Source organism: Pseudochaenichthys georgianus, chromosome 3, assembly GCF_902827115.2.
Source record: "Pseudochaenichthys georgianus chromosome 3, fPseGeo1.2, whole genome shotgun sequence".
NCBI lineage: Eukaryota > Metazoa > Chordata > Actinopteri > Perciformes > Channichthyidae > Pseudochaenichthys > Pseudochaenichthys georgianus.
Genome location: NC_047505.1, coordinates 47,198,962 through 47,226,735, shown reverse-complemented (window position 1 = coordinate 47,226,735; position 27,774 = coordinate 47,198,962). Strand labels below are relative to the sequence as shown.

Below are 27,774 nucleotides of genomic sequence, written 5' to 3'. Positions count from 1 at the left end.
TTCATTATTTCAAGCTTTGACTCTGTCTGAATAATCTATACTCAACATTTAAAGGGTTACGGTAAAGAAATGTGGGCGGCTGTGGCTAAGTGGGTAGAGTGCTGGACTTTGAATCGGGGTAGCAAGTTCGAGTCCCCCAAAATGCTCCTGAGATTGCCCACGGGACTGAATGTAAGTCGCTTTAGATAAAAGCGTCAAGAGACATGTAATGTAAAATGTGGATATTCCAAACCCATAGTTATCTCAAAAGTTAAGCTCCCCACTGATATGTTATGAATGCACAATCCAGTCAAAAGATAAATAACCATTTATTCAACAAGGTCAATATATCCAGATTCACGTTTTGAGCATTTACTTGCTGTCCTGGCTGTACACGACCCCCACCTGCCTGCGAATCTCATCCTCCAACTCAGCCAGCAGCAGAGAGTCAGCATGGGAGACGACTGCACTCTCCTTCAGCCCTACATGGGGAATGTCACACTGTAAGAACATGTTTAGACTGAATCACACATGCATACAGTATGGGAACACAGTGAAAGCTCTTTAAGATTCCAGTGTTTCTGATGCCACCTTGTGTTGAAAGTATGAACAACAAGTCCAGAAACATGCCTGAACTGAGGTTATAAGAGTTGGGAATATAATTTACTTCAGTGACAACGACAGGTCTCATTCTCACCTGCAATAACAGATGTATGAGTCACTTTTAATTTAAGAATTTTTCATTAGTCCTATTTGATTATCACACATGTGAGAAAATTGACCTGAGCTGAATAGCTTTGATTACTGCAATATTTAAAATCCTTTTCCTATCGTTTAATTTTACAAGAGAGGACTGCATAAGAAAAACATTAGGGATTAATCATGAACACACTGCATAGCCACGTCTCCTGGAATGTATGGTCCATTCAATTTAAGTGGTTGAAGGTGGCAAGAGTTTACAAAAAAAGAATCGTGTCACCTCTTTTCAGTAGTTATATATATTAGCTAAAGAACAAAAGAAAAATATATAATTTAGACTGCTTATTTTTCATCTAATCTTGTTTTGACAGATATTCCTTCACTGAGCTTTCAGAAATCACAGATGAATATACACCTAATTGTGCTTTTTTCTTTTTCTGGTTAATACGTAAATTAATTATTGTTGTAATGTAAATACAATCTAAAATATGCTGAAACTCCCAGTACCTTTGAGCAAACACTGCCGGACCTCCTCTGCCTCGTAACGCATCCCTGTACTGTTGAGGAAGTTGAGGGGCAGATAAGGCTCTGGCACTGGGTACTGGGTCTCCTTCCCATTCACCTCTAATGCCGTGGGGCACCACATGTGGTCAGGGATCTAGAGAGCATGCAACAGGATAGTTCACAACAATAACATCAGACAATGACATATACCAACCCTGTCTCCTAAAAATTACGTTCCCACAGAACTAAACTGCATTCTCAATTACGTTTAGCTAGAAACGTATTTTCTCCCACGTTACGTTAGTTATGAACGTATCTCAAATACGTTTATTTTCTACATATCTTCTAGAAACGTATTTTCTCCCACGTTACGTTTGTTATGAACGTATCTCAAATACGTTTATTTTCTACATATCTTCTAGAAGCATATTTTCTTCCACGTTACGTTAGTTATGAATGTAACTTAAATACGTTTATTTTCTACATATCTTTGCCATTTATTGTCTTGCTTATAATAATGATAATTAGTTATTTATAAATATCATTTTAGAGCACACCTTTGAAATCGACAATCGGGCTCGATATATGGTTAAATTAAAATCAGTAGGCGAGGCTGTAATTTCGCCAGCTGTTACTCTCATGAGCGAGGCAGAACATAATAGTTTTAACATGCCAAAAAGCTGCTGTGTCGTTTATTGCACCTCAAACATTAAAACAAATCCAGAGTTACGTGTTTCTGTACTTCCTCTAAGAAGAAAGGACAGTAACAGAAGAGCTCTGTGACTTCAGGCTTGATCGCCGTTCAAATGACAGCGCTGGTTTCCCCAAAAGTGGGCGGGGCTGTAAAGTGAAGTAGATTTACTCTCATCTATTATTCAAAACCATTCTATTTATTCTAACGTAAATTACATGCCAGTGTTTTATCTTTTATTTATTTGTTTTTATTTTAAATCGTATAATGTCTGACTTTTTTTCCGTCTGTGAGGAAAAGAAATGGGGCTCAGAGCCTCAAAATACTGAAATCTGTATTTTTTTAAATCTTTTCCTTCTAATTTATTATTCTTTTCTAAATAACACACTGTTATTTACTCAACAATAACACACAATTATCCTTGTTTTTATTTATTCATTTAATTCTATAATCTTGGGCTTTTTAGCCGTAAATAAAGTCACCGGAAACAGACGGGACATTTTGAGCGATACACACCACAAACCCACTAAACTGATTACCCAAGATCCTCAGCTTGAAGCTTTTTGATTGGATGTTTTAGCCGCAATGCACGCTGGGATATGGTGTTGATATGATATGGAGATATGATATCCGACAACGAAAAATAAAATAATACCTAATTCAGAGTGTGCTTGCTTTTCTCTTTGGAAGTCATCACATAACGGCATTGTAATACACGGTTCGGCTGCATTAAATATTACACATCTGCCGTAATTCTTTATTTATAGAGAGAGACAAACAGGAGAACTGCTGCCAAAACTGAATACTTGACGTGGATCATAAATATATCAACAATTAAACAACATCTTCAATTTCTTATCACAAAATACGTCTCCTTGCAGTATCAATAGTAATTCGGCTGACTTTTATATTTGATCCAATTGGTAGATAGGCTGTATTTACACCATAAAGGTGCACAGTTGATAAAAAAGGACGTAGTTTTTAAAGATATTACTGATTTTCTTTGAATATAAGAATCTAAATACTGAGTTGAGAGAATAGTCAGGGGATTTTGGTGATGGGAGACACATCTATGGAATCACAATTTCAATAGCTTACTATTAAATGACGGATAGCCTATGCCTTTCTGTCTGTGATGTTTTACAAATCAGATATTAATGTGTAGAAGTAAAACAAGAGAAATAGTATAGCAATATCCTGTAAAATTATGTAAAAACATGAATAAAACTACACATCTTCAGATGTTATACATAAGTGTCTACACTAATAATACAAAGTTATTATTAGTGTGCTGTGTGTACCTTGTGTGCACCGCCTAGTGGTTAAAGCATGTTATTGAATTATTTTTGTTGAATAATCTTATTTGATCAAAACAATATTAAGAGTACATACTTTCATAGGGGGAAAGTAGAAGGTCAATGATAGAAATATAGAATATAAAAAGTCAAGAAGATACTAAGTGATCTCTACAATAAAACAGTTTAGTGCTGGATGTACAAAGATATTAATAGGAGGATGTGCAAAACAGAAAAACGAATGAACCTTTATTAACACATTAAAAAATACTTTAGGTTAAGGTCTTCTTTTAAACAAGAAAAAAGCTCTGGGGGTACCTATCTACAGATGAATATTAAGCCTGACAAAGTACTTAACGTCTAACATATTGCTTTCCTGCAATGTTAACTATGTTGAAACACTTATTTTAAATGATATTATACACATTAATTATACTCTTATGTATGTAGATAGAATAAGAAATGTGCAGAATATGACAGTTTAATGGTGGAGGTATACAGTACACACATATTGATAGATGTCTGTTGAGGAACCTGCGACCCAAGTTGTGTATAAGATCAATACACCTTAGAAAACCTTGAAATCTTGAAAGGGATATGCAAAATAGCCATTTTTAATTAACTATTAGTAGAGAATAACGAGTAATGAATATACTTTATAAAGATCTGCAGATAAATGTTTAGTCTTCCCAAGCACCAACTATCAAATATCTCTCCTGATTGTTGGCACTTGACAATCACCTTCCCTGAATTGTATTCAGGTGTAACTAAAGTCTGCTTTAAGGGTTGTTTATATTCCACATCATTAATCAGAATCTGCAAAGTAACTAAACTAAATGTAGTGGAGTAAAAATACCAGGTTAACCTCTGAATTGTAGTGGAGTAGAATAACAAAGTAACAATGAGCTGTCGTGTGGGTATATATTAATGCTGCCCATTATGGATACAAGCGATTTTCACCCATTTAGTAATTACATGTTTTAAATGTGTACACACCAATGTGTTTCCTATCGCCTAAACCTCCAGGGCTGTACACAGTTTAATACTGTCAACTTCTACATTTGGGAAAAACGTCTTTTAAAACTACAATTCCCAGTAGAGACGTGCCATAGAGAACATGTTGCGAAACACAATAGCCAGCATGTGTAGTTCTGGTGGGGCGTTCGAGTCCAGTTTTGAATAGTCTGCCGTGGTTTCGTTCCATTTCAAAGAGCTTGACGCTCGGCGTAACCTTGGCGCAACATCACGGGGTTTGTCAACGGGACTGTAGTCCCAAACGATAGCTGGGGATTATGGGTAGTGTAGTGTCTTGGGCCATCCTAAATCTCGAAATGTCCCGTCTGTTTCTGGTGACTTTATTTACGGCTAAAAAGCATGCTAAAATGCCCAAGATTATAGAATTAAACGAATAAATAAAAACAAGGATAATTGTGTGCTATTGTTGAGTAAATAACAGTGCGTTATTTAGAAAAGAATAACAAATTAGAAGGAAGAGATTTTAAAAAATACAGATTTCAGTATTTTGAATCTCTAAACCCCATTTCTTTTCCTCAAAGACGACAAAAAAAGTCCGACATTATACGATTTAAAATAAAAACAAATAAATAAAAAGATAAAACACTGGCATGTAATACGTTAGAATAAATAGAATGGTTTTGAATAATAGATGAGAGTAAAATCTACTTCACTTTACAGCCCCGCCCACTTTTGGGGAAACCAACGCTGTCATTTGAACGGCGATCAAGCCTGAAGCCACAGAGCTCTTCTGTTACTGTCCTTTCTTCTTAGAGGAAGTACAGAAACACGTAACTCTGGATTTGTTTTAATGTTTGAGGTGCAATAAACGACACAGCAGCTTTTTGGCATGTTAAAACTATTATGTTCTGCCTCGCTCATGAGAGTAACAGCTGGCGAAATTACAGCCTCGCCTACTGATTTTAATTTAACCATATATCGAGCCCGATTGTCGATTTCAAAGGTGTGCTCTAAAATGATATTTATAAATGACTATTATCATTATTATAAGCAAGACAATAAATGGCAAAGATATGTAGAAAATAAACGTATTTCAGATACGTTCATAAGGAACGTAACCTGGGAGAAAACATGTTTCTAGAAGATATGTAGAAAATAAACGTATTTGATATACGTTCATAACAAACGTAACGTGGGAGTAAATACGTTTCTAGCTAAACGTAATTGAGAATGCAGTTTAGTTCTGTGGGAACGTAATTTTTAGGAGACAGGGTTGCATATACAGTATAATATGTGAAGAGAAACTACATTTAACTCCCCTCCTACACTGCTTCACACTTGCCCTTGTTCACATTTCAAACTTGAAAATAGTATATACAAATTGCAAATAGGATCTAACATTCAGACTATTTTAAATTTGATTTGACTATGTGACCCTGCTGATGACCTACCCTGATGTTTCCCTTTGTGCCCGCAATAATGGCGTCATTGGGCAGCTTGACACCTGAGGAGCAGGAGAACACGGCCATCCTGTTTCTGGAGAACTTCAGAGTGACAACCACGGTCTCATCCACTCCTGCAATAACATACAGATGAGGTCATGCACGGGAACACTTTACTTACACAAGAAATGACTGAAACATGCAAAACTGATTTGCCGCTAATCACATCAAAAATACATGAATTTAGCGGTGTCGTTGTTTCCATGCCATGTGTCCTCTGCAAATAAATTGTTGAGTTTGTTTATTACACTGTGCTTTATATTGAAGAATAAAACAGTGTATAAGAATGTAGGGCAAGACTAGATACCTGGACTATAAAAGCCTACCTTTTATTGTACCAGTTGAGGTAGGTCTTATCGTACAGGAACACTCCCTTGGTTAAAGATTATCAATCCACATAAAATATGAATTGTACTTTGTACAAACAGTTAGCAAGCTGCAACCTTTTCATTTTGTTTTCTTATCAGGAGCTGCAAATGGCTTATGGATAACAATGGTAGCACTGTTAACCTGTGTGTGATGTTTTTAAAGCGAAGAGAAAGCCGCGATGACTTCTTAATGACTTCAGACTCATATGAGCTATGTTCCCAACTTGTTATTGAAGTTACACAGCTTCAGAAAGGACATCTGTGACAGCCTTTTCTCTTTGAATCACCTGTCTCCAGACAGACCCCCATGGCCTGGATGCTCTCCGGCTTCTCTCCGTTGAACACCATGCATATGAACTGCAGGCAGTAGATGCCGATGTCTAGAATTGCTCCTCCGCCCAGCTCCTTCTGACCCGACCTCGGCACGTGCGAAATCGGCACGCCAAACTCCGACCTCACCATCTTCACCTCTCCCACCTCCCCCTGGTCCACCAGCCGCCTGATCTCCACTGAGGCTGGGAAGAATCTGGTCCATACAGCCTGGGGGGGGGGGGGGGGGGGGGGGGCAGGAGGCAGTCACACAGTCACAGTGTGCTAGCTTTGTGTAATCTTATTTAGTAGTTGACTTACATTAGAACGTTTTAATGTTAAGTTTGATTTTGCATGTGAAAAGTGGAGGAGACTACGGTGGCCGTCAGGTGCAAACGCAGAACACCGGCCAAAAACGCACACATAAGCAGGAAACACCTGCAAATAATGAAATGAAAAACAAACAAACCCCGAAAACAAACGCAACAGAAAAACGCTGCAAATACAAAACGATATGCAAAGTCAAAAACACATAGCTACAAACCCAAAAACAAATGCAAAACATACCGGAAGTGCTCCAGGCCTCTAGGGGGCGCGTTACGTGGAACACGTTTGCACCTGATGGCCACCGTAGGAAACAGACTAAAGCTATTGCAAATGGTACATACATTATTTGTTTGGACTGACTCCATCCTTACCTCCATGAGAAAGACATCATTCCTCTTGGCAGAGGACAGGATCTCCTTCACCTCCTTGGTGTTCATGGCCAGCGGCTTCTCACACAGCACGTTCTTCTTGGCATTTGTGAAGAGGAGGCAAGTGCTCAGATGGTAGGGGTGGATAACTCCAATGTACACAACATCTGCATTCACAAAAAGACACAAACCTGAGATCATGCTGTGATGTTTTTCAATGTCAACATATGTATTACAGAACAAAAACCCACAGGAAATCAAGACAGTTGTGGTTCAAACTGAATACAAGAGCCGTAAAAGTGCCATCAAACAATCTGATGTGACCCAGGTCTGAAAGAAACTAACCGATGTCTGGATCTCTGGCCAGCTCCTCATAGCTGCCGTAAACTCGGGAGATGCTGTGCTTTGCGGCAAACTCCTGTGCATCCTCTAATTCACGAGCTGCCACAGCCACAACCTGTAAACCCAGTTTATAATATTATTCACCACAACAAGGTAATCCTGTTCCACCTTAATGAAAAGCCCCCAGAAATAAAATGTGCTTGCAGAGACATGATAACATGTGAACTTATTATTTCCATATTCAATGTTCTGTGTAAACTCAATAACTTAATGTTTCTCTTGCTAAAACTGTGCATTTCTAAGTGTGTTTGGAGGCAGCTTTACTTTACAATAGTAACCCATTTATAGTCAGTTTAAAGATTCAATAAATATAGTCTTTATAGCAAAAGTGGTACGCAGCTATTTAATATTTTTGCATGAATGTTTTCATTGTCGGGTACTGTAATTACTCGGTTATCGAATCAAAATACAATTTGACCATTTAGTTAGTGTGTATATACTTTACGGTAAAAAACAAAGTGTTAAAAAATGCTGCAGACTGTCGTTTGAAATGTCTATAATAAACTCTTTAAAACTGCATGTTGCAGATCATCAACACTGGATTAGGACTTTACTTTAACCATAGACTGTGGGCGCATTCACACCAGCCTTTATAGTCCGGTTGAATCGAACCCTGGTGCGTTTAGCCGCTTCTCTGGTGCGCACCAGACCACAGTTTGTTACATCGTTTCATTTTTCAGAAGGTTCGGTTTGTGTTCACACGGGAAAAACTCAAACGGACTACAAACTTTAAACACAAACTGTGCACGGAAATGCTGTTCAACCATTGGTCAGACATTAAGGGGGTAAAAACGCAAATCCCGGCCATTTCTACCGGAGCCTCCGCCATGGAGCATAGGCACTTTCGGCAGGTTATTCTCAAACTGCTGTTAATCTGGAGATCAGCAGACACTAGCGGCCCGCGGCGCATATGAATATATCATCAGACAACGTCCGTTAAAAAACATTATAACACTGAGAGACGTTCTGCGGTAAGGAGGGGCGTTTCACCGACGACATATGTTCTTACTTTTATGCTAGTATGTAGTTGACGGAGAATTTTTTTTACATTACACGACACTGTTCAACACTTCATTCTGCTTCACTCTTTAACCAAACAACCGCAGATGTCTTGAAAGGCTCTTTCGCTAAAGATTTAGATGAAGACATGAAGAACCGCGTTCTTGTAACAGGTACATTCTACGCTTCCTATGTTTTGGTGCGGACTGCGTTCACACGGTTCACACCAGCAATGAACCGCTACAGAGTTCGCAAGCAAGCGCTCCGAGACCACCTATTTTAGCGGACCAGAGTCCGGTTGTTTAGTTCACTTAAGAGGTCTCGGATTGTGTTCACACCGACCCAAATGAACCGTACCAATCAGGGTTCGATTCAACCGGACTATACAAGGCAGGTGTGAACGCACCCAAGGTTCAAGGTTCTTTATTGTCAAACTAACATAGTTACAAATGTCGTTGAAAATCTTATGTCACAGGCTTCTCCAACAGTGCAACACAATAATACAGATAAGCAGACAATATTAAAATATACTATATTAAAAGTAGCCTAATACAAAAAGAAAAATGGTTTTAGTTTTTTTTGTGTAGACTGTAGTCGAGACGTGTTGCAAACTAAAGATGTAAATGTGTGTGCGCTTCTGCTGGTACCTGGTGGTCTTCATGAGGAAGGGTCTTCAGAGCCACAGTGAAGTCATGACTGATCCTCCCAGTGCTGCAGATTCCCCACCTGGTTGCCATGTTGGACGAGTAGAATGTTCCTGCAGCCCCGGACCCGGACAGTGCAAGACTGTACACAACACGCCCACCGACACTACGGTGGTTGAGAGAGGCTTGTTTGAGACCCGTTTGAGACGAGCCTTTACATACAGTCGGCGTCGCGTCACAGTTGGGGGCGGGGCATTTCGAGGGGGGAAAACAATCCTTTCCCCCTAGCCCGGAGCCCACAGCAGCCTAAAGAACTATCGGTGCCCTGGAGGCACACAACTTTTTTACAAGTGGCTTTGTTGGAGTTGGGCTCCATCATAAACTACCTTCATCGGATACCTACCTGTTCCGATGTGATGTAAAGCCATCCTGGAGGGTGACAGAGAAGCCGCACCAGACGTGGGTAGCAGTTAAGGGAGAGGGTACCATCGTCGCTGCCCACTGCAACTGCATGGCAGGGTACGTTTGTGAAAGCGTTTGTGCGTGGGTGCCATAAATACGTCCAAATGGATCTAAATGTTCCAAAAGAAATGTCACCAGACAGGGCAGTATTATGCAAAAAAAATGTCCTTCCTTTTCAGTCTTGGTGAAAGTTGTTCCCATGTGGCTGCTGTTCTTTTTTAATTAGAGGCTTGTGTCCGCATGGGGATCAACAAAGTGCCATGCACAAGCAAAGCCTGTGAGTGGAACAAGACGTGTGTTAAAAGAGTGAGCCTGCTCTTGTTGCAGAGACAACTTTTTACACAGAGGACAAGACGTCAAAAAAAAGGAAAAGGAAAGCCCCAACCCCAAAAGCCTCTTTATCACAGCAGCAACAGTTCCTCACTATGCTGGCTGACAGATCACCTGACTCTGTGGTATTAAATAGTTTCATGGGTTTTTCCATTCCCTTTAAGAAGCCATGGTGTTTTGTTAGAAATTAAAATCAATATTTATATGGCGTAATTTGAATTAAATACACTTATTTAATTTTAATCAGTTTTATTCTGAAAAACCTGAAGTTCACTAACTATTAACTTAATACTTTTATTCTGAAAATGCTTCACTTCCGGTTAGCATTAGCATGTGGCGAAATGCTGCATTTTCAAACCATGAATCAACGGTGAAATGACATGTGATGTTGTACACTGAGCACACTGGGTTTAGCACTCATTTATTGCCGCTGAATAACGTTTATTAGGGAATGTTTAAATAACCACAGACACCAGAATGATGTAATTTAACAATAGAACAAGGCAGGAATTGCATTGGACCCGCCCCCGACGACGTCGGCCAATAGGAGAAGACCTCAGATGACAACAGGAAGAGCAAGCCAAGGATTGACCTCTTCTACCTGCTGACCTGGACTGACCGGTCGGATGAGGAGAGCGCCTCCACTCGCACATTTCATTTTGTACACCACCGCATCTTTTGTGTAATTAAATGCTGTTAACTTTTATAAGCTTCCCTTGACTCTTTTCAGTCTCTCCTGCCTTCAGGGTTCTAGAATTCACTAACAGTTTCAGCCAGCGTGAGGTGACTGAGGAGGAGATCGAAAATGTTGAGAGAGCAACCATCCGTCAGGCATCCTGTGTGCAATGGTATCAAGAGCGGGTTGGTCGCATTACAGGCTCCATAGCCCACCGTGTTTTAACAGCTGCAGAACATCCTAGCAAGTCAGTGATCAACACCATATGTGAACAAAGGCACAGGCCAATAATGAAGCCCTGGATTTAGTGGGGGAGACACCATGAGCAAGATGCCATTGACACTTATCAATATGCTCTTGGAGCTGGGAGCCCCACAGCCAACCTGTCTTCCACCACTTACATCTGTGCCCCAGTAGATGCACCACATCAGAACCTGGTCGTCACAAAGGCTGGCTTCCGCATCTGCCAAACTATGCCATACCTGGGGGTTTCATGTGATGGCTATGTTTCCTGTGACTGCTGTGGTGAGGGTGTTATAGAGGCTAAGTGTCCTTACAGGTGGGGGCAAGACACCTCTACTGGGTACCAACAGTGGCTTGAGGACAAAAGAGGACATCTGAAAAGTCTGACAAGCTTAAAGAGAAGTCATGCATATTTCACTCAGGTATTTCAATATTTCACCTGCATATACCTGCACACCTCTAATAAGTCTGCAGCATTTTATGCAATTATCCAAGATAATTATCCACAGATGGCATACTGTCTATAATGTAAATATTAGTGTTATGATTGCATTGCATTTGACAGGTCCAAATGCAGATGTTTGTTACCAAACAGATGTATGCAGACTTCATCACTTGGACTCCTCAGACCTGCCTGATATTCAGAGTACAAAGAGATGAGGACTTCATCAGTGGTGCCATTAATGTGATGCAAACATTTTGGTCACAACACATACTACACAAACTTCGGGAGCTGAAAGATGCACAGGTAGGGAGGTGGTTGAATTTCTTATCAGTGTAAAAATGGCAACAAATAAGTCACTGTGACAGAGTTACATATTTATACCAATTTATTTTGAAGCATATTATAGCTATTTCATTCAGTATCAACATAGACTACTAGACTATATGTACAATCTTCACAGTGTTTACCGACATTTTCAACGTCTCCAATACTCTGATGGCTTCAGCTCGCTCCTTCATGGCCTCATCTCTTTCTCTTCTTAAATTATCCAATTCTTCATAAAGTTGTTTTCTCTCTAACTCCTGAAGAGGTATGGGAGCTTCTGGTGGTGGGGCTTCTGGTGCTGGGCCCTCTGATGTTGGGGATTCTGGTTGGGCAGACTGAACACGCTCACGCTTCCTCCTTCTCTCCAGCCTCTGAAGTACTGACCTGGGAGACTTTGTCTTTTTATGTGGGAACAGCGAGGGTGTGTAGTCTGGGTGGGCTATGTCCTCGTTTTTTAAGCCTAGGGCAAGACAGTTCACAAACCAAATGAGAAGGGGATAGATGGGGGTGAAATACATTTTAACTGCAGAAAGCTCGGAAGCTACCACCAGTGTTGTTAGCATAGCTGTGTTTTTGTATACTCAAGCAAGGTAGCCTGCATAACGTAGTAGTTAGTTCACTTCTCTTACAACTAGTAATTGAACATTCATGTTAACTACGAAACAATTTAACACTGTTATTGTGTGAATAACGTTGTCATACCTGTAATGAAGTGCTGACTACAGACGTACACATGTTTGGATTTTGGATCCCACAGGTGGCCAAACTCATCCTCCCGACGGATCGCTTGAAGAGGTATATTCGACGTTATATGTGACGTTTTGTGGGCGTTCCCTCGCTTGCCGACTGTATGTTGGGGAGGTCTCAAAAAGCTCGCCTGAACTGAAGTCTCGCTGGTATCTCGAGCTGAGCTCATTGGTGGTTTTTACCCCGTGCTGCTGAAGAAACTCTCCAATTGGCTCGGCAAAAGTTTGTTGTTGTTTTGTGTCAGTTTTACGTCGCCACTTCCATTCTATTCATCATTCAATTCATTCTATATTTTATTCTGTATATTGTGTCCATTACTTTTCACTTTACTGCTTTTTGCACTCCTGGTTAGAAGCTAAACTGCATTTCGTTGTCTCAGTACCTGTACTATGTGCAATAACAATACAGTTGAATCTAATTTTGAGCAGGAACAAATGTATTTACTTAGTACATATCTGACATTAACGATTAAACACATTTGTGCATTCTTTATAAATGCAAACCGAGTCAAGCCGACTCCGGAGGTGGCGGTATGCAGCTTAAAGTTGTTTGCAATCCGCCAAAAAAACGAGAAGAAGAAGACTGAGCTTTCCGGCGAGCTTTTTGAGACCTCCCCCGGCTGCAACCGGCTATTCTCGTCTACTTTCGAGGCGAGCTGCAGATCGTCTCAAACAAGCCAATACTGTTGGAAGCTCAGGTTCAGTTCACCTGTATCCAGTCATGCCAACGAGGGTCTGTTTCCTGTCTTGTAAGGGGAAATCTTCAATGTATGCCTTACCGAGGGCAGAACCACGACGAAGTCAGTGGTTGACATTTCTTGTTAACACTGTTCCTTCAGATGTTCGAGGTATTGTACTGTGTGCGCGGCATTTCACGGACCAAAGCTTCGCAAACATTGCAGCGTTTCATGCCGGATATGCACAGCGTAGGACACTGAAGGACGATGCTGTTCCTACTTTGTTTGGACCAGGAGATTCGGGTCCACAACCTGTAAGTATGCATTATTGTTTGTGTATTTATGATGTTTAAAACAAACAAGGTATCTACCACGACTGTTTAAATACTGCGGTCAAGCCAGCCTCCACTTGTGAAAACGCAGTCAAGCCAGCCCGCACGTTATATTGCGGTGCGTGAATATCCTATGCATTACGGTAGAGACCTGGAAAAACTGCCTTCAAAATAAAAGCGTTTACTCGGTCAATAACAAATATACCAAACATATTCATATATACTGGAGATTGAATTAAGAAATATGTAGCCTACTATATAATGTGTTCAATGATAATGTAAAACAAACTACGTATAACTACCACATTATAACTGAGTGCATGTAAAACTTAAGGAGTTTAAAAATAAAATACTTTTGAAATCTCATATGGGCCTTCTGTTTTTAGATAAGAATAAATACAACACTGTCAAACATCAACTACTTATTTCACTCCAGGGTGATATCAGGACACCCCAACTAGTCACTGAGAGAAAATCAGGACATTCTGATGTAGAGTTTCAAAATAAAAGACCTTTGACATCTCTATTATATGAGCTATCATCCCTCTGGTTTTAGATAAGAATACAACAAAAACTCTCCAGTATCAAATACTTATTTCACTTCAGGGTAATAGCAGGACACCCAAACTAGTCACTCAGAGAAAATCAGGACATTCTGATGTAGATTTTCAAAATAAAAGACCTTTGAAATCTATTATATGAACTGTCTTCCCCCTGTTTTTAGATAAAAACAGGTCTACAATGACAGAGAAGAGACTGTCAAGTTTGGCTGTACTCGGCATTGAATCAAAACGCACTAAAGCTGTTGATCTTAATAAGTTTGTGAGGCGTTTTGCTGAACAAGATGGTAATCGCCGCATTCAGCTGTAATAGGCATGCCAACTTGATGCTCTGCTCACGGATGACTCGATGAGCATAACAAACTGTTAAGATGATGACCTTGTATGTGTGTATTTTTCTTTTTCTTTGTGGGGGTCTGCTCTGCCCCCACAAAACCGTTTTAAGTCCTGAGAATTTGTCTTTCAAATTTGAAGGAGGGTGAGCAAGCATCTTGAGGAACATTCATCATTAACTCCTCCAAAAAAATATAGTTTATTCAATAATAAATGAATATGTGAATCATAACAGTGATTGACAGCTGATGGGAATAATATGATTGTTAATATTATCATATTAATTCAGACAAACATCGACGAGACAAAGTACTTATTGCTGCAGTCTTCATAGATTTGGTGCCCTTGCTGCTCTAAGATTGAGACAAACTAATTCAGTTATTGTTCAGTTAAAATGCATTAAATGATGTTTGCCACCGTATATATTTATATGTAAGGCTTTACTGATGTGCCACAATAATGTCACCAAATGTTATTGAGTTAAAATATTAATATTGTGGCTTTCCAAGTTAACATTGATTGATGTGACTGCGATTAAATCAGCATATACTTCTGCCAGGGGATGCCACCCCTCAAATTCTCCTGCCACCCCATGAATATTTGTCTAGATCCGCCCCTGTTCGTTAGGAATGTGTCCCAGAAAGTGTCGCTTTTAGGAAATTGACTGTTTTCATCGGATACAAAATTAATTGTATGAATGTTATGTGTATCTTTCTTAGAGTACATCACAGCAGGACCCCGGTACCCCCCACCGCTCCAGTACAGTCGGATGCCAAACAGACCGTACAAAGACTGTTTCTGTGGGAACTCGGAGGATTGAGACACCGTCCGTGGGGACACAGACAGTGAAATGTAAAGTGTCCGCCGTTTCAGTTGCTACACAGTTGTCCTGGGGAACACTGAAGTCGGCACACGTGAGAAGCAAAGGTAGACTATAACACAGACATTGACTGTTTTTTTTATTTGAGATACATTACCTTAATTGTGCTTTTATTACATGTACAGCACTTTGGCTCGACCAAAAATCGTTTTTTAAATGTGCTCTATAAATAAAACTTTATTTGATATTATTGTATCCCTCTGTTTTTTTATATCACAGAAATACTGTTATGTGGACTACAGGAAATACAGTGCTGTTTGTAGTTTTTTCTAAATATTTCAGATGTACACAAGTTGTTGGCCTTTTACAATGTATTAGTGTATTATATAATATACAAAGTATTTATGCACTTTTCCCTTTTTATTAACAGGCATCCAGGCCACGGTGTCTTTACAAAATGTTGGCACTAAAACTTCCACCTACCCAGAATTCCCCTTAGCCTCTACTACACCAATAAAGGGCCCAGGATTGGGACCTAGCAAGAGACCTCGACTGGAGTTGGAGGAGGAACAAGGAGAGACTTCGACTGAACTTGAAGAGGCTCTGGATTCGAGTTACCACCCTGATGATACTGTAGAAGAATCTGACGTATCGTAAGTTTGGTATATTTGGTACACATTACTATATTACTATATTACTGTTTTTCAGAGTTGAAATCTAACATGTATTGTTGATTTTGTTTTGTTACATTAGACTTCAGACACGATCCACGCACAGTGACGCAAAGCACATTGTTTTTGAAAGCTGCCTCAGACAGCTGTTTGAAAAATGTCCGGTGTGTAAGACGGACTGTGATGTCCAAAGACGAAAAATGAGGACTTTTGTGGCGTTCACACAGCGTTGTCCAAACTGCAGTTACTTCAGACAATGGGAGAGCCAGCCCATCATCTGAAGTACCCCGGTTGGCAACTTACAATTATCCGCTGCTACATACTTCACTGGTGCTTCCTTCTTCCAACTACAAAAGGTATTTTACCATCTAACATCTATAGTATATGAAAATTGACAGCAGTGGACTTTTTCAAAAACGTTTCCTGTTTTTCTATTTATTCATAGATATGCAACTGGAGATCTTCCAGTATGAGACCTTCAGGAGGCATGCTAGGAATGACCTGGAGCCTGCTATTATCCACAAGTGGAAGATTGATCAGCTGTATTTTCTTCCAGCAACTACAACACCAGGGGGGAAAGGTCACAGTTGGAGGAGATATGAGAGCAGACTCTCCAGGTAAGCAGAAACAGACAAGACAGTCGAGTGCCAGAGTTACTGGTGTATATTACAATTCATCTAACTTGTCCATTGAAATTCTGTTAAAGCCTTGAAACCTCCTGTATTATATTTTCTTCAGGGCACTCAGCCAAGTTCGGGAGCTACACACTCATGCAACTGGGAAGCAACACCATTGTGGACTTCCAGCTTGTTCAGGTGGGATTCTCTTTCTGGGTGTTATACTTTTAGGCTTGCTGGCTGTTGATGCAGGCTTCAGTGTATTTATGCCCTATTTCTTATTCACCAACAGAGCAATGAAGTAGGTGGTAGTTACCACATGGAAAAGGAGGGACTCAAAAGATGCCTAGATCATCTGGAGTCAAAGGATTTGGCGGTTGAGTACATTGTGACTGACCGTCATCCGCAGATCCAGAAGTTTCTGAGGGAACGCAACATGGAACAATCCTATGATGTGTGGCACTTTGAAAAAGGTATTTATCCCTATATGTTGTAATGGAAGAATACCAAATCAGAGACACTGTCCTTAAGATATTCCTTTGTTTTACTATGCAATTTATCCTGAGCTTCTAATCAGCAGCAGACATAACATAATGTCTGGATACATTAATTATATCCCCTACAATTTGGCCCTCTAATCTGCTCTTTACGCCAGACCACTTGATCACAGCACCTTTTGTCATTGTAAATTACATTTCACTCACTAATCTTAGGATAATGTGAGTACTCTTTAGAATGGGAATGTATGGGAAGTTATGTGTATATATGTATGGGGGTTTCCTGGCTATGAAATGTTTTCAGACAGAAGGGTGTCGCACTGACCATTGTCAGGCAATTATCATATGTATGTTATGGTTGATGATATTAAGTGTGGAATTTCCACCACACCCTTGAATCTTGTCCATCACAGCACTTCATTTCCACATTATGGCTTGAATATTCACTTGTGCTTTTTTTATCAGGTTTGTCCAAGAAACGTTCACAGAACAAGGACTGCAAGGTGTTGAAGAGGTGGCTGCACAGCATAAAAAAACATGTATACTGGAGTGCGACGGGCACAACCTCGGGGCCGGAGAAGGTGGCAAGCTGGACGTCAGTGGTGAACCACCTACAAAACATTCACGTGCATGACGACCCCCTATTCCTCAAGTGTTCACATCCTGAAAGAGCCTCAAGCGATGCAAATAAATGGCTAAAACCTGGTAAGTTCAATATTTATGAAACGATTGGAAATAACAAGTGAAACATTTAAAAACACTTCACTTCCTTCATAAGATCAACAATATTGAATGTAAATATAACATTGTTGTTATGGCAAATTATTGGTGTAATGTTCTAATAGGCTGGTGATTTACTCAAGGGTCAATAACACTCGCCAAAGTTGAAAGAATACTCAACAAGAGAGTTCTCAAAGATGTGCAAAAGCTAAGCCATCACTACCAGACCTCATCCCTGGAGTCCTTCCATAACTTAATTCTGCATTTTCCCCTTCATGGGAATGTTGTGCAGGTAATACACTGTATAATTTGTGTAGCATCTTATAACACAGTCACTGTTTAGTGGCATGAGGGTTTTATTCTGTCATAACAAAGTCTCATTTTATTTTGCTATTCTATAGGTTGTGTCTAGCAGCAATGCATCACAATGAGAATGCTGACCGTGAGCAAGCCACAACAGCTGCAGGACAACATGTGTTCAAAGTGGCCTATCCAAAATCAAAGAGAGGAGAATGTACTGCAAAGCCTGAAAAAAACTACCCTACTTGCAGTAAGTTGTGAAATATTTTTGTTTTTATTACAAACATAACATTTTAAATGATTATAGCCACACTGAATTTTATGTACAATGAAAGTGTTACATGAAATAAAATAAGTGAATTAAAATAATAAATGCTATATTTGACAGTGTACGTGGGTGAGCTGATGAGGCTTGTGTTTGAGGAAGTCTTTGAGGACCCAACACCCTTTGATGAGATCAATACAATCCTCATCCCAAAGGACCTGTCCACTCAATTGGACAAGCCCTCGATCAGGAAACTCCTGGCGTATCCGGCGGACAACGCATGACGGGATGACCACTCTGATGCCTCGTCCTAAAAAGCCCCAGCACCAGCGTACAAAGCTGCGATGCCTGAAAGGGGAGGAATGGATCATATACATTGTATATATGTATATTATTTACACATGTTCATTTCTAAAAATAAAGTTTGATGGAAATACTTATTAGCCTTTCTTCCCTGAATGATTTGCTCAGATAACATATCATTCATATAGCAAACCATGATTTGATTTTTCATCAAACACAGTAGTAGTTTATTACAGGTAAGAATAAATTACTCTTCTTCCGTTCTACGCCTCAAAGGTCCATAATCAAATCTGTAGCTGCGATCGCTCATCAAAAAAGGCCACTCATGGAGGTTAGCAGTCAGAGTTCCCAACGCGTGTTGTTGTGAAGGATGAGGTCCACCATGACGTAATTTGTAATGCTTTTATTTATTTGTCCACGGTTTAAAATGTTCTTTTAAGTCTCACGTATCTTGGTTAAAACATAACGATCACACACAGACAAACAATCAGTCAAAAAACGTGTGGCTTCCTTCTAACCTCTCATCCCAGCTGATCACCTGTGCCCACGTGTATAGGTTAATTACCTCCCGTGCTCCCAGGTGCACCAAAATAATAAATGATTGTCTGGAGGAAGGACTGATTCAGCCCAGCTAGACACTCCCCTATCAAAACTGAGGAAGCTGTACAACAATAAGAGACTTCACAGCCAATCCTACACTTATACTACTGCTCACCACCAAACACAATATCAACACTAAACAACAAACAAATACTCACTCTGTCTCAAAGATCGGACGAGCCCCCATTTGTTACGTTCCCTACTGGGCTAGGGGAACCAAAGGGAAGTAACAAAATATAAAATGACCGGGCGAGAGAAAAAGGAGAGGAAACGGATCTCTGAAGCCACAAGATGGTCTTTTAATGGACACAAGAAAAAGGGCTCACCAGCCAACTTGCAAACTAAAATAAACTAGAACACAAATATACACTGGAGCACATCTCCTAATAACTAACAGAACACAGGTTTCACACAGAGACACCATGCTGCAGCCATAGGAGAAGGAGAGAGGCCACTGCAGCCTTCCTCAGGTCCTTTATGGAGGCCCTGATTGGGGATTGGGAGCACCTGGGGGAGAGGCTGCACCTGGAGACAATCAGGGAGAGAGAGAGAGACACACAAGCACCAACTGCGGCACGTAACAGTGACCATTTAGTGTGTACTTTACGGTAAAAAAACAAAGAGTGTTAAAAAAAGCTGCAGACTGTCGCTTGAAATGTCTATAAACCCTTTAAAGCTGCATGTTGCACATCATCAACACTGGATTAGGACTTTACTTTAACCATAGACGGTAAGAAATGTGTGTGAACTGTCCGCGGATACACACACTGCAGTGCACGGAGCGAAAAGCCTCGATGGGTTCTGTGTATATGTAGTAGAGACGTGTAGCAAACTAAAGATTTAAATGTGTGTGCGCTTCTGCTGGTACCTGGTGGTCTTCATGAGGAGGGATCTTCAGAGCCACAGTGAAGTCATGATTGATCCTCCTCGTGCTGCAGATCCCTACCATAGACTACTGTATATATAAAGGTCCCCACCTGTTGGACGAGTAGCATGTTCCTGCAGCCCCGGAGTCTGTCACTAGGGTCACTAGGGTCTGAGACGTACTTCCGGCTTCTACGTAATACTGCTAGGCTGCTTCCGGTCTGCGTAGCTGAGAGGAAGATCGTCCACAAAAGTTTTAGTCAGTTTAAATCTATGGATTAAATATGAGTTTGCCACGGAAGATTTTCAAAACGGGACAATTGCAAAGACAAGTGAATAACTACTCCGAGCACTGCGGTGTCCCGCTGTGTACGGCGTCAGCTAAATGCAACGGCGTCCTAAGTTTTCATGGCTTTCCGACCGAACTCGAGCTGCGAAAACAATGGCTGGTAAACATACTACGCGGTAACTTCACAATCTCCTCTCACTCCAAGGTCTGCAGTCGTCACTTCGCCACGGATCAACTCATAGAGCCAAAAACCCTTGATGGCCGTAGGAGGCTTGTGAAAGGTGCTGCACCAACTCTGTTTGAGTGGAATCACTTTACTGCTCAAACACCGCGGGCTAGTGTTTGGGAGAAAGAGGTCTCCGGGGCTGCAGGGACATGCTACTCGTCCAACATGGCAACCAGGTGGGGAATCTGCAGCACGGGGAAGTTCAGTCATGACTTCACTGTGTCTCTGAAGACCCTTCCTCATGAAGACCACCAGGTACCAGCAGAAGCGCACACACATTTTAAATCTTTAGTTTGCAACACGTCTCGACTACAGTCTACACACACCCACAGAACCCAGCGAGGCTTTTCGCTCCGGGCAGTGTGTGTCCGCGGACAGTACACACACACATTTCTTACCGTCTATGGTAAAATCCAGTGTTGATGATGTGCAACATGCAGCTTTTAAAGAGTGTATAGACATTTCAAACTACAGTCTGCAGCATTTTTAACACTTTGGCACGCTTTGTTTTCTACCGTAAAGTAAACACTAAATGGTCGTCTACATTTTATTGTTACTCTATAACCGAGTAATTACAGTACCCAACAATGAAAACATTAATGCAAACATATTAAATAGCTGCGTACCACTTAAAAACAAAATGTTGCTATAAAGACTATAGTTATTGAATCTTTAAATTGACTATAAATGTCTTATCTACTATTTACTATTGTAAAGTAAAGCTGCCTCCAAACACACTTAGAAATGCACAGTTTTAGCAAGAGAAACATTAAATTATTGAGTTTACACAGCAAATTGAATATGGAAATAATAAATTCACATGTTATCATGTCTCTGCAAGCACATTTTATTTCTGGGGGCTTTTCATTAAGGTGGAACAGGATTACCTTGTTGTGGTGAATAATATTATAATCTGGGTTTACAGGTTGTGGCTGTGGCAGCTCGTAAATTAGAGGATGCACAGGAGTTTGCCGCAAAGCACAGCATCTCCCGAGTTTACGGCAGCTATGAGGAGCTGGCCAGAGATCCAGACATAGGTTAGTTTCTTTCAGACCTGGGTCACACCAGATTCTTTGATGGCACTTTTACTACTCTTGTATTCAGTTTGAACCACAACTGTCATGATTTCCTGTGGGTTATGTATACTGTAATATATATATTTTGACATTGAAAAACATGACGGCATGATCTCTGGTTTGTGTCTTTTTGTGAATGCAGATGTTGTGTACATTGGAGTTTACCACTCCTACCGTCTGATGCTCTTCACAAATGCCAAGAAGAACGTGCTGTGTGAGAAGCCGCTGGCCATGAACACCAAGGAGATCCTGTCCTCTGCCAAGAGCAATGATATCTTGCTCATGGAGGTAAGGATGAAGTCAGTCCAAACAAATAAATGGAGGTTGGCTTCTGATGAGTTAATTAAAAGACCCATGTCAAGTTCTTGCTGGTTTTGGCCTGTATTCAGTGTTTTGCCCAAACTTGAGAGGCTGGAGGGCAACATAGGACGCTTGGACAACTCAGATTCTTTCTTTTTGTCTTTCTTTTCTGCTCAGCAGTTATTTATAAGACACTTTTCATCACATCACAGAGGACAAACAAAATCACAAATATTTTGTATGCCTCCATTGCATTATTTCTAATAATAATAATAATTCAGTCACATTCCATTTTCAGGGTAGTATAATTGAAATGATAAATTGTGAGTTATTCTACAAAACATCATTAACTTAAAGGGGGCCTATCATGCAAAATGCACTTTTGTACGTCTTTTATACATGAATACGTGTCCCCGGTGTGTCAGGGAACTCACAAAGTGTCAGAAAACACAACCCTCTCTATTTTCCTCCATACCCAAATCTCTAAAAACGGGGCTGCAACGGATCTGATACAGACTGATCCAGATTTGAAAATTCTCTGACGTCGGGAACGAGGAGCTCCGCCTATATGGCCAGCTCTCCACCTATCAGGGGAACGGGGGGTTGGGCCACGGCCGGCCATTGCCTGTAGAGGCTTCTCAATTCTTAAATGTCCCCTCCTCGAGACTTAGTCCCGCCCACAGGAGATGCGAGCGGAGGACCGAGGAGGGGAACCGAGGAGAGAGGAGGGGAAGCAGCAGACGTTTAAAGAAATGAGAATTCCTCTCCTCTGAGCGGTCATATTAAAGCGACGTCCGTTCATTATTACGTGGCAACAGCTGCATCAGCTGTCGAGTGTTTTGTCATATTTTATAATCTCTGTTAGATCAGCTGAACATTGTTCCCCCACATATTTTATTTGAATTCATTGAGAGTGCGGTATAATGAGACAATAACAGGCTACAGATGCGGACACACACACACAAATATATTTATATAGATATATGCAATTTAAAGTATGAGAGCACTCTCATAATAACGTAACACAATCAGAGACTGGATATATCCCCCCCCCCCCCCCCCTCTCTCTGGTCGCTGAAATGGGGAATTGAAATTACGGGCCAAAAGTTGTATTTGCAAGTATTAAAAGTAAGCAGAGGACACCAAACCAACTGAGACCTGTCTGTCCGCCACATCTGCGCACTGTACAACACACACCTACACACTGTACAACACGCACCTACACACTGTACAACACGCACCTACACACTATAGCCTACCACACACACACCTACACACTGTACCACACACACCTACAGCTCCTAAAGCATAATCGGGCTTCAGCCGTTGTGTATTTTATTATGTGAAGCACTAAATGGTTTTAGAAAAATATCGACTCTTTGTTTGTAGATATCTACTAAACTAAAGCAAATAAAGAGAGTAGGCCTGTTATACTGAGTGATATATATTTTACACACTGCTCTGCTTTCTGCACGACCTCACAGCTGTTCTCACTGTAAACATCGCGTTGCGATGAGAGCAGGTTCTAAAATAATATCCAGGGGATGCATGCAGAGCTGTCATTGGCTGAGATAAGTCCGGCCGCGCGTCACGCCTCCACCGTTCCCGGAAATGCATCCGCGGAGGAGCCGTGGAGGAACCATCAGTGTATCCTCGGTTATAGCTCCTCCAGAGAGCCTCCTCGACGCTCGGTCCTCGGTGTGCATTTAGAGAAATGAGACGTCCTTCAAAATGGCGCGCTGAAATTCATTTCCGGGTCACTACCGGAGGAGTCGAGGAGGGGAAATTTGAGTATTGAGAAGCCTCTAGTGTCTCTGCCCGATCTGCAGTGCGAGATGGTCCGCCATATTGGAGAACTCCGGACGGCAACCCAAGAAGGACACTTGACACAGTGGCTTTTGTCAAAGCTGAAAAATAAAACGAGAGAGAGATGAGTTATTGTTATTACAACGTGACTTCACTATTATTTAACAACTCTTTTTATTGGGTTCTTTTATTTGGGGTTAAGTACATTGTCAGAATAAGTGAGAAATGAATTTAACTTCTGTTAGACAGCTATCATACTGAATAAATATTTACTGTGAATGTATGCAAAAATGTATGGCATATATATGTCTAACAGAAGTTAAATCCACTTAACCCCAAATTAAAAAAATCTTTTTCTCCCTACCAAGGCAAGGGTTTGCTCCTCCTGCTGTAATTCAATGCAATCCCTCCCCGTCGATGCAAGCACTGTAATTCTCTCCGGTTAGTCCAACAGCAGATGACAAACACCCACCTCTCCGCCTCTTCCAAATAAACGAGCAGAGTGCGGCAGAATTTCAGTTCGATTTGTTTCCGCCAGTCAACATGTCCGTTAAAGTTTAAATCTTCCGGACACAATTAGAAAAGTGCCGGTCAAAGGTCTTCTTTGTTATTTATTGAGTTTTAAAACAAATGAATAATGACTATGTAATCATATAAGAATAAAACACGGAGGACGGAGATCTCTTTTTCTCCTCCTCTTCTGACAGCCCAGCAGCTGATCTCAAAGCAGGCTCCCTTCTCCTGCAGGGATGCGTGGTCAGCTGCAGCTCACAGAATCAGCCCTTGTAAAAACAGGGCTGGAAAGAGCGAAATGAGGCATGGCTAAAATGCAGGATCTGTTTGGTATTTAAAAAAAAAAAAAAAAAAAAAACCTATACTTTGTATAGGTATGGCCCTACAATATATTGTTCAAATATAGCATGATAGGTCCACTTTAAATGAATTAATAAGAAAGTCTCTTTCTCTACTTGAAACCAAGCAACCCAGAAAACCACACTGAACACCATCTGCGCTGTCTAAAAATACACACTAAACAAAACCGAGCGCACACAAACCACGCTGCGTAAAAGCCGTCGATTGCGCAACAGCACTCACAAAATAAGGCAACAGATCCAAAACTCAATAAACAACAGAGAAATTCTCTGGAGCCTCACACAAACTGTCGCTAACTTTTCCCTCCGTGGCTTTGGGAACAAAAGACCGGCCATCATAATTCCTGCCCCTTTTGTTGCCGTGTTACCGGAAGCAGCATTAATATATTTTAATAACAGCTTGCTTATCATTAAGTAAAGTAGACTACGCTATTCAAAATAAAACGAATACCCCCATGGTATTGAACAATACTATCACAATAACCTAAACGAAAATACATACAAATAATTATTTATCCGTCTGTTTTTCTCAGATATTATTATTTTTCTTTCAATGTTGACTTTCGTCTTGACAACCCTTCTTTAATACTATTATAATATGTAGATAGCCGAAAAATATCCACTCTTTTTGACTTAACCTAGCTGTCCTACAATTTATTTCTCCACAGATGTACTGTCCATTCTGTGGGTCCAGCGTGACAGCTCCCCATGGTGTTTGCGGTGTCTGTGGCAGAGACATCACGTTTCTAAAGGATGTGGCTAACAAAGTCGCTGAGGAGATGCCCACCACTAGTGCACATCTAAGTGCACAGCCTAGCACCAGTGCAGGTAAATAGGTTTTATTACAGAAAAAGAAGTATTTATAGAAAACTTGGTTTAAAAGTTCGAATTCTGTTATTATACAAATACATCTCTAAACTATGTGGCTTACCTACTGTTGAATCCACAGAAGGGATTGAGGATGAGACTCCTATTGCACATAATGATGAGTAATTCATGTTTTATTCCTGTAGTGTCCTCATATGGGGAAAAGAAGCAGAAAATAGTGAAGGTATGCAACGTTTTCTATTATGAATACATCTGTAATTCACATCTGGTCACCACACTCTCATATAATGTCCGAAGACTTTAGCTTATTCATTTTTTAAATGTTTTATTAATTTGCATGTTATTGTCTTTTGCAGATTTCTGTTGGAGTAATGAGGATGATGGATGGCTTCCTTAGACCTGTGAGAGGGAGGTTACTTCCCCTTGATGTTGAACCTCAATGGTCATGTCAAGAACTGTTGGCTGCTGCCATAAAAAATCAGAAGGCTTTTAAACAGGTCGTGGAAGATGGAGCCCATGTATTGTTATACCCTGATACGAGTGAGATTACAAATATACCCGGAACGGACATCCCTTTCACAGTGGAGATGTACAAAAAGACCAGTGGAAAGCCCTACCAACGAATTGCGTTGTACATCTGTACTGCTGAAGACTTTGAAAATAGTTGTAAGTGCTTCTGACATATATTCCCCCTTGTTTAAAGCACTAAACTGTATAATAATTCAAATGTAAACATAACAGTTGGTCTGTCTATATTTCTTAACACAATTCATTCCACCCAGCATTGCTTTCTCTTCGTGGTTGAGGTCAAATGGTCTTTTATGAATAGTGGCAGAAGAAATGGAATTTAAGTATCAACAAAAGCTTCCAAACTTTCCTTCTGTTCAAACTAAATATAAATTCCCTCTTAAGGATTGTAATTCTAAATTAACCTCTTTTCTCACAACAATGTTGGTTTGTTGTGTCCCAATGTAAATCCTAATATGAGTGAAAAGGACGGTCAACAATATAATGTACATTTCACAAAAATGTTGTGTTTCGAATTTCGATGTAATCCTTTCTCATTGATGTCAATGCAACAATTCAGGAATCAAACCAACATTTGATGATAGGTACAGACGGAGGGGAACAATTATTTTTATAGTATTAATCATGACACTTGTATTTTCTTAGGTTACACTGGAACAACTTCAAGTGAAGAGGACGGTGTGGTTCGTGTAAATGTGCCGTTCCAATAGAGAGCACTCCAAGAATGGACGACAGTTTGCCTGGGTAAAATAAAACGTCAACATATTATTTTGTGCCACAAGAAGCACAATGTTTTAACAGTACAGTAGTTTGAATATATTTTGTGTTTACCTTTATCAGACCTCTCAGGCACCCTAAACCAGCGTGTGATATCAATCTTGATATTTAAAAAAAAAACGTAATACTACTTTTTCTTCACAGAAAAACGAACGGGACTCCTCAGAGACATCCTGATGTTCTCACCATCTGGAATTCAGCCGAGACCCAAATAGATTTTTCAGCGGACATCTCGCTTTTCAATCGGCAGAACCTGCTCGAACACAATTGAAATACCGATGGCAAGCACCTACGAACAGTTTGAAAGCAACATGGACTTTGGAATCGAAAATGTGCCTGGTTTTGGACTTTATTGAAAGCTGGGCTAACAATTTACAAATTAGCCATGTTCCTCATGTTTATATGGTTCGCAACACAGGACTCCCAGGTCAAGGGTTGCATTAGACCACTCGTTCTTTGAAGGTTCTCAAATTGTTCCTGGAAGTGGTCGTCTCCACATGGACTGTTGGTCGAGTCCAGAACAAACTGGCCCAAGTCGTCTTGTGGGACTGGGAACCCACGGTCAGTTCCACCTTACCTGAATGTGAAATATGCACACAGTTTATTATTCACATGTACAAAATTGTTCTGAAAATATTGTTTTGTTGTTGAACTTGTTTGAAAATTAAAAAAGTTACTGTCACATAAAAGTAGACATTATTTGAGTAATAACTGACATGAGGTGAACAGATTATGACACGATCTTAATTTATAGGGAAAAAAGTACTTTGGGGCAACTGATTTTTTTTTTCTTTGAATTTTAGGCAGTTACTAAAAATAAATGATTTTGTTCGTTGTTTAGAGGTATTCTAAGGCTTTACTCAATGGGAACTCGGTATGAGATGATGGAGCACACTGTTGAGATGTCCAATCTGCCTGTGTTACACACTTTGACCAACAGGGGGGTGTTCAGATGAAGCCTCATGAGATGAACCCTTTTGCGAACAAATTGGCTGGAAAGCTTCATCTCGCCATCATTAACTGCAATGCTAACTAACGTGCAAGCTACTAGCTAGGTAGCTAGTTTGGGTCTTGCACGTTCTTTCGCTTCCCGTAGGATCCTTTCATCAGACGGGAAGCGAAAGAACGAGCAAGACCCATTGCTGGTATGATAACAACCTGGTACTAAGCACACAGGCATGTTGTTAAAGTTATCTTATTTTAGCCAGCGCCATAGATAGCTAAA

General features: G+C 40.5%; 3 protein-coding genes across 6 annotated transcripts; 2 read left to right on the top strand and 1 right to left on the bottom strand.

Moving 5' to 3' along the window:
- Positions 1-334: 334 nt before the first annotated feature.
- Positions 335-10,592, bottom strand: LOC117466243 (trans-1,2-dihydrobenzene-1,2-diol dehydrogenase-like). Its single transcript, XM_034109388.2, has 8 exons — positions 9,466-10,592; positions 9,066-9,228; positions 7,363-7,474; positions 7,021-7,184; positions 6,301-6,553; positions 5,595-5,719; positions 1,186-1,336; positions 335-461 (listed from the first exon to the last, which is right to left on the bottom strand). Exons 1-8 carry the CDS (start codon positions 9,723-9,725, stop codon positions 352-354), a joined length of 1,338 nt encoding a protein of 445 aa, XP_033965279.1. The 5' UTR covers positions 9,726-10,592; the 3' UTR covers positions 335-351.
- Positions 10,593-12,272: 1,680 nt separating this feature from the next.
- LOC117463990 (uncharacterized) lies at positions 12,273-18,516 on the top strand. Of its 4 annotated transcripts, none has more exons than XM_071202517.1 (11): positions 12,273-13,279; positions 14,910-15,117; positions 15,441-15,663; positions 15,764-16,037; positions 16,127-16,298; positions 16,420-16,496; positions 16,591-16,771; positions 17,261-17,500; positions 17,641-17,807; positions 17,917-18,065; positions 18,204-18,516. In XM_071202517.1, exons 5-9 carry the CDS (start codon positions 16,151-16,153, stop codon positions 17,646-17,648), a joined length of 654 nt encoding a protein of 217 aa, XP_071058618.1. In that variant the 5' UTR covers positions 12,273-13,279; positions 14,910-15,117; positions 15,441-15,663; positions 15,764-16,037; positions 16,127-16,150; the 3' UTR covers positions 17,649-17,807; positions 17,917-18,065; positions 18,204-18,516. The 4 variants fall into 4 exon arrangements, with proteins under 4 accessions (XP_071058618.1, XP_033962426.1, XP_033962418.1 ...); XM_034106527.2 differs by having other exon boundaries at positions 12,774-13,279; positions 16,238-16,298; positions 17,659-17,807; XM_034106522.2 differs by having other exon boundaries at positions 12,777-13,279; positions 17,659-17,807.
- A 468-nt stretch (positions 18,517-18,984) lies between these two features.
- Positions 18,985-27,315, top strand: LOC117461271 (uncharacterized). The gene is made up of 8 exons (XM_034103089.2): positions 18,985-20,617; positions 21,288-21,399; positions 21,581-21,726; positions 25,085-25,244; positions 25,430-25,467; positions 25,601-25,910; positions 26,418-26,516; positions 26,694-27,315. Exons 1-7 carry the CDS (start codon positions 20,132-20,134, stop codon positions 26,480-26,482), a joined length of 1,317 nt encoding a protein of 438 aa, XP_033958980.1. The 5' UTR covers positions 18,985-20,131; the 3' UTR covers positions 26,483-26,516; positions 26,694-27,315.
- Positions 27,316-27,774: the final 459 nt, after the last annotated feature.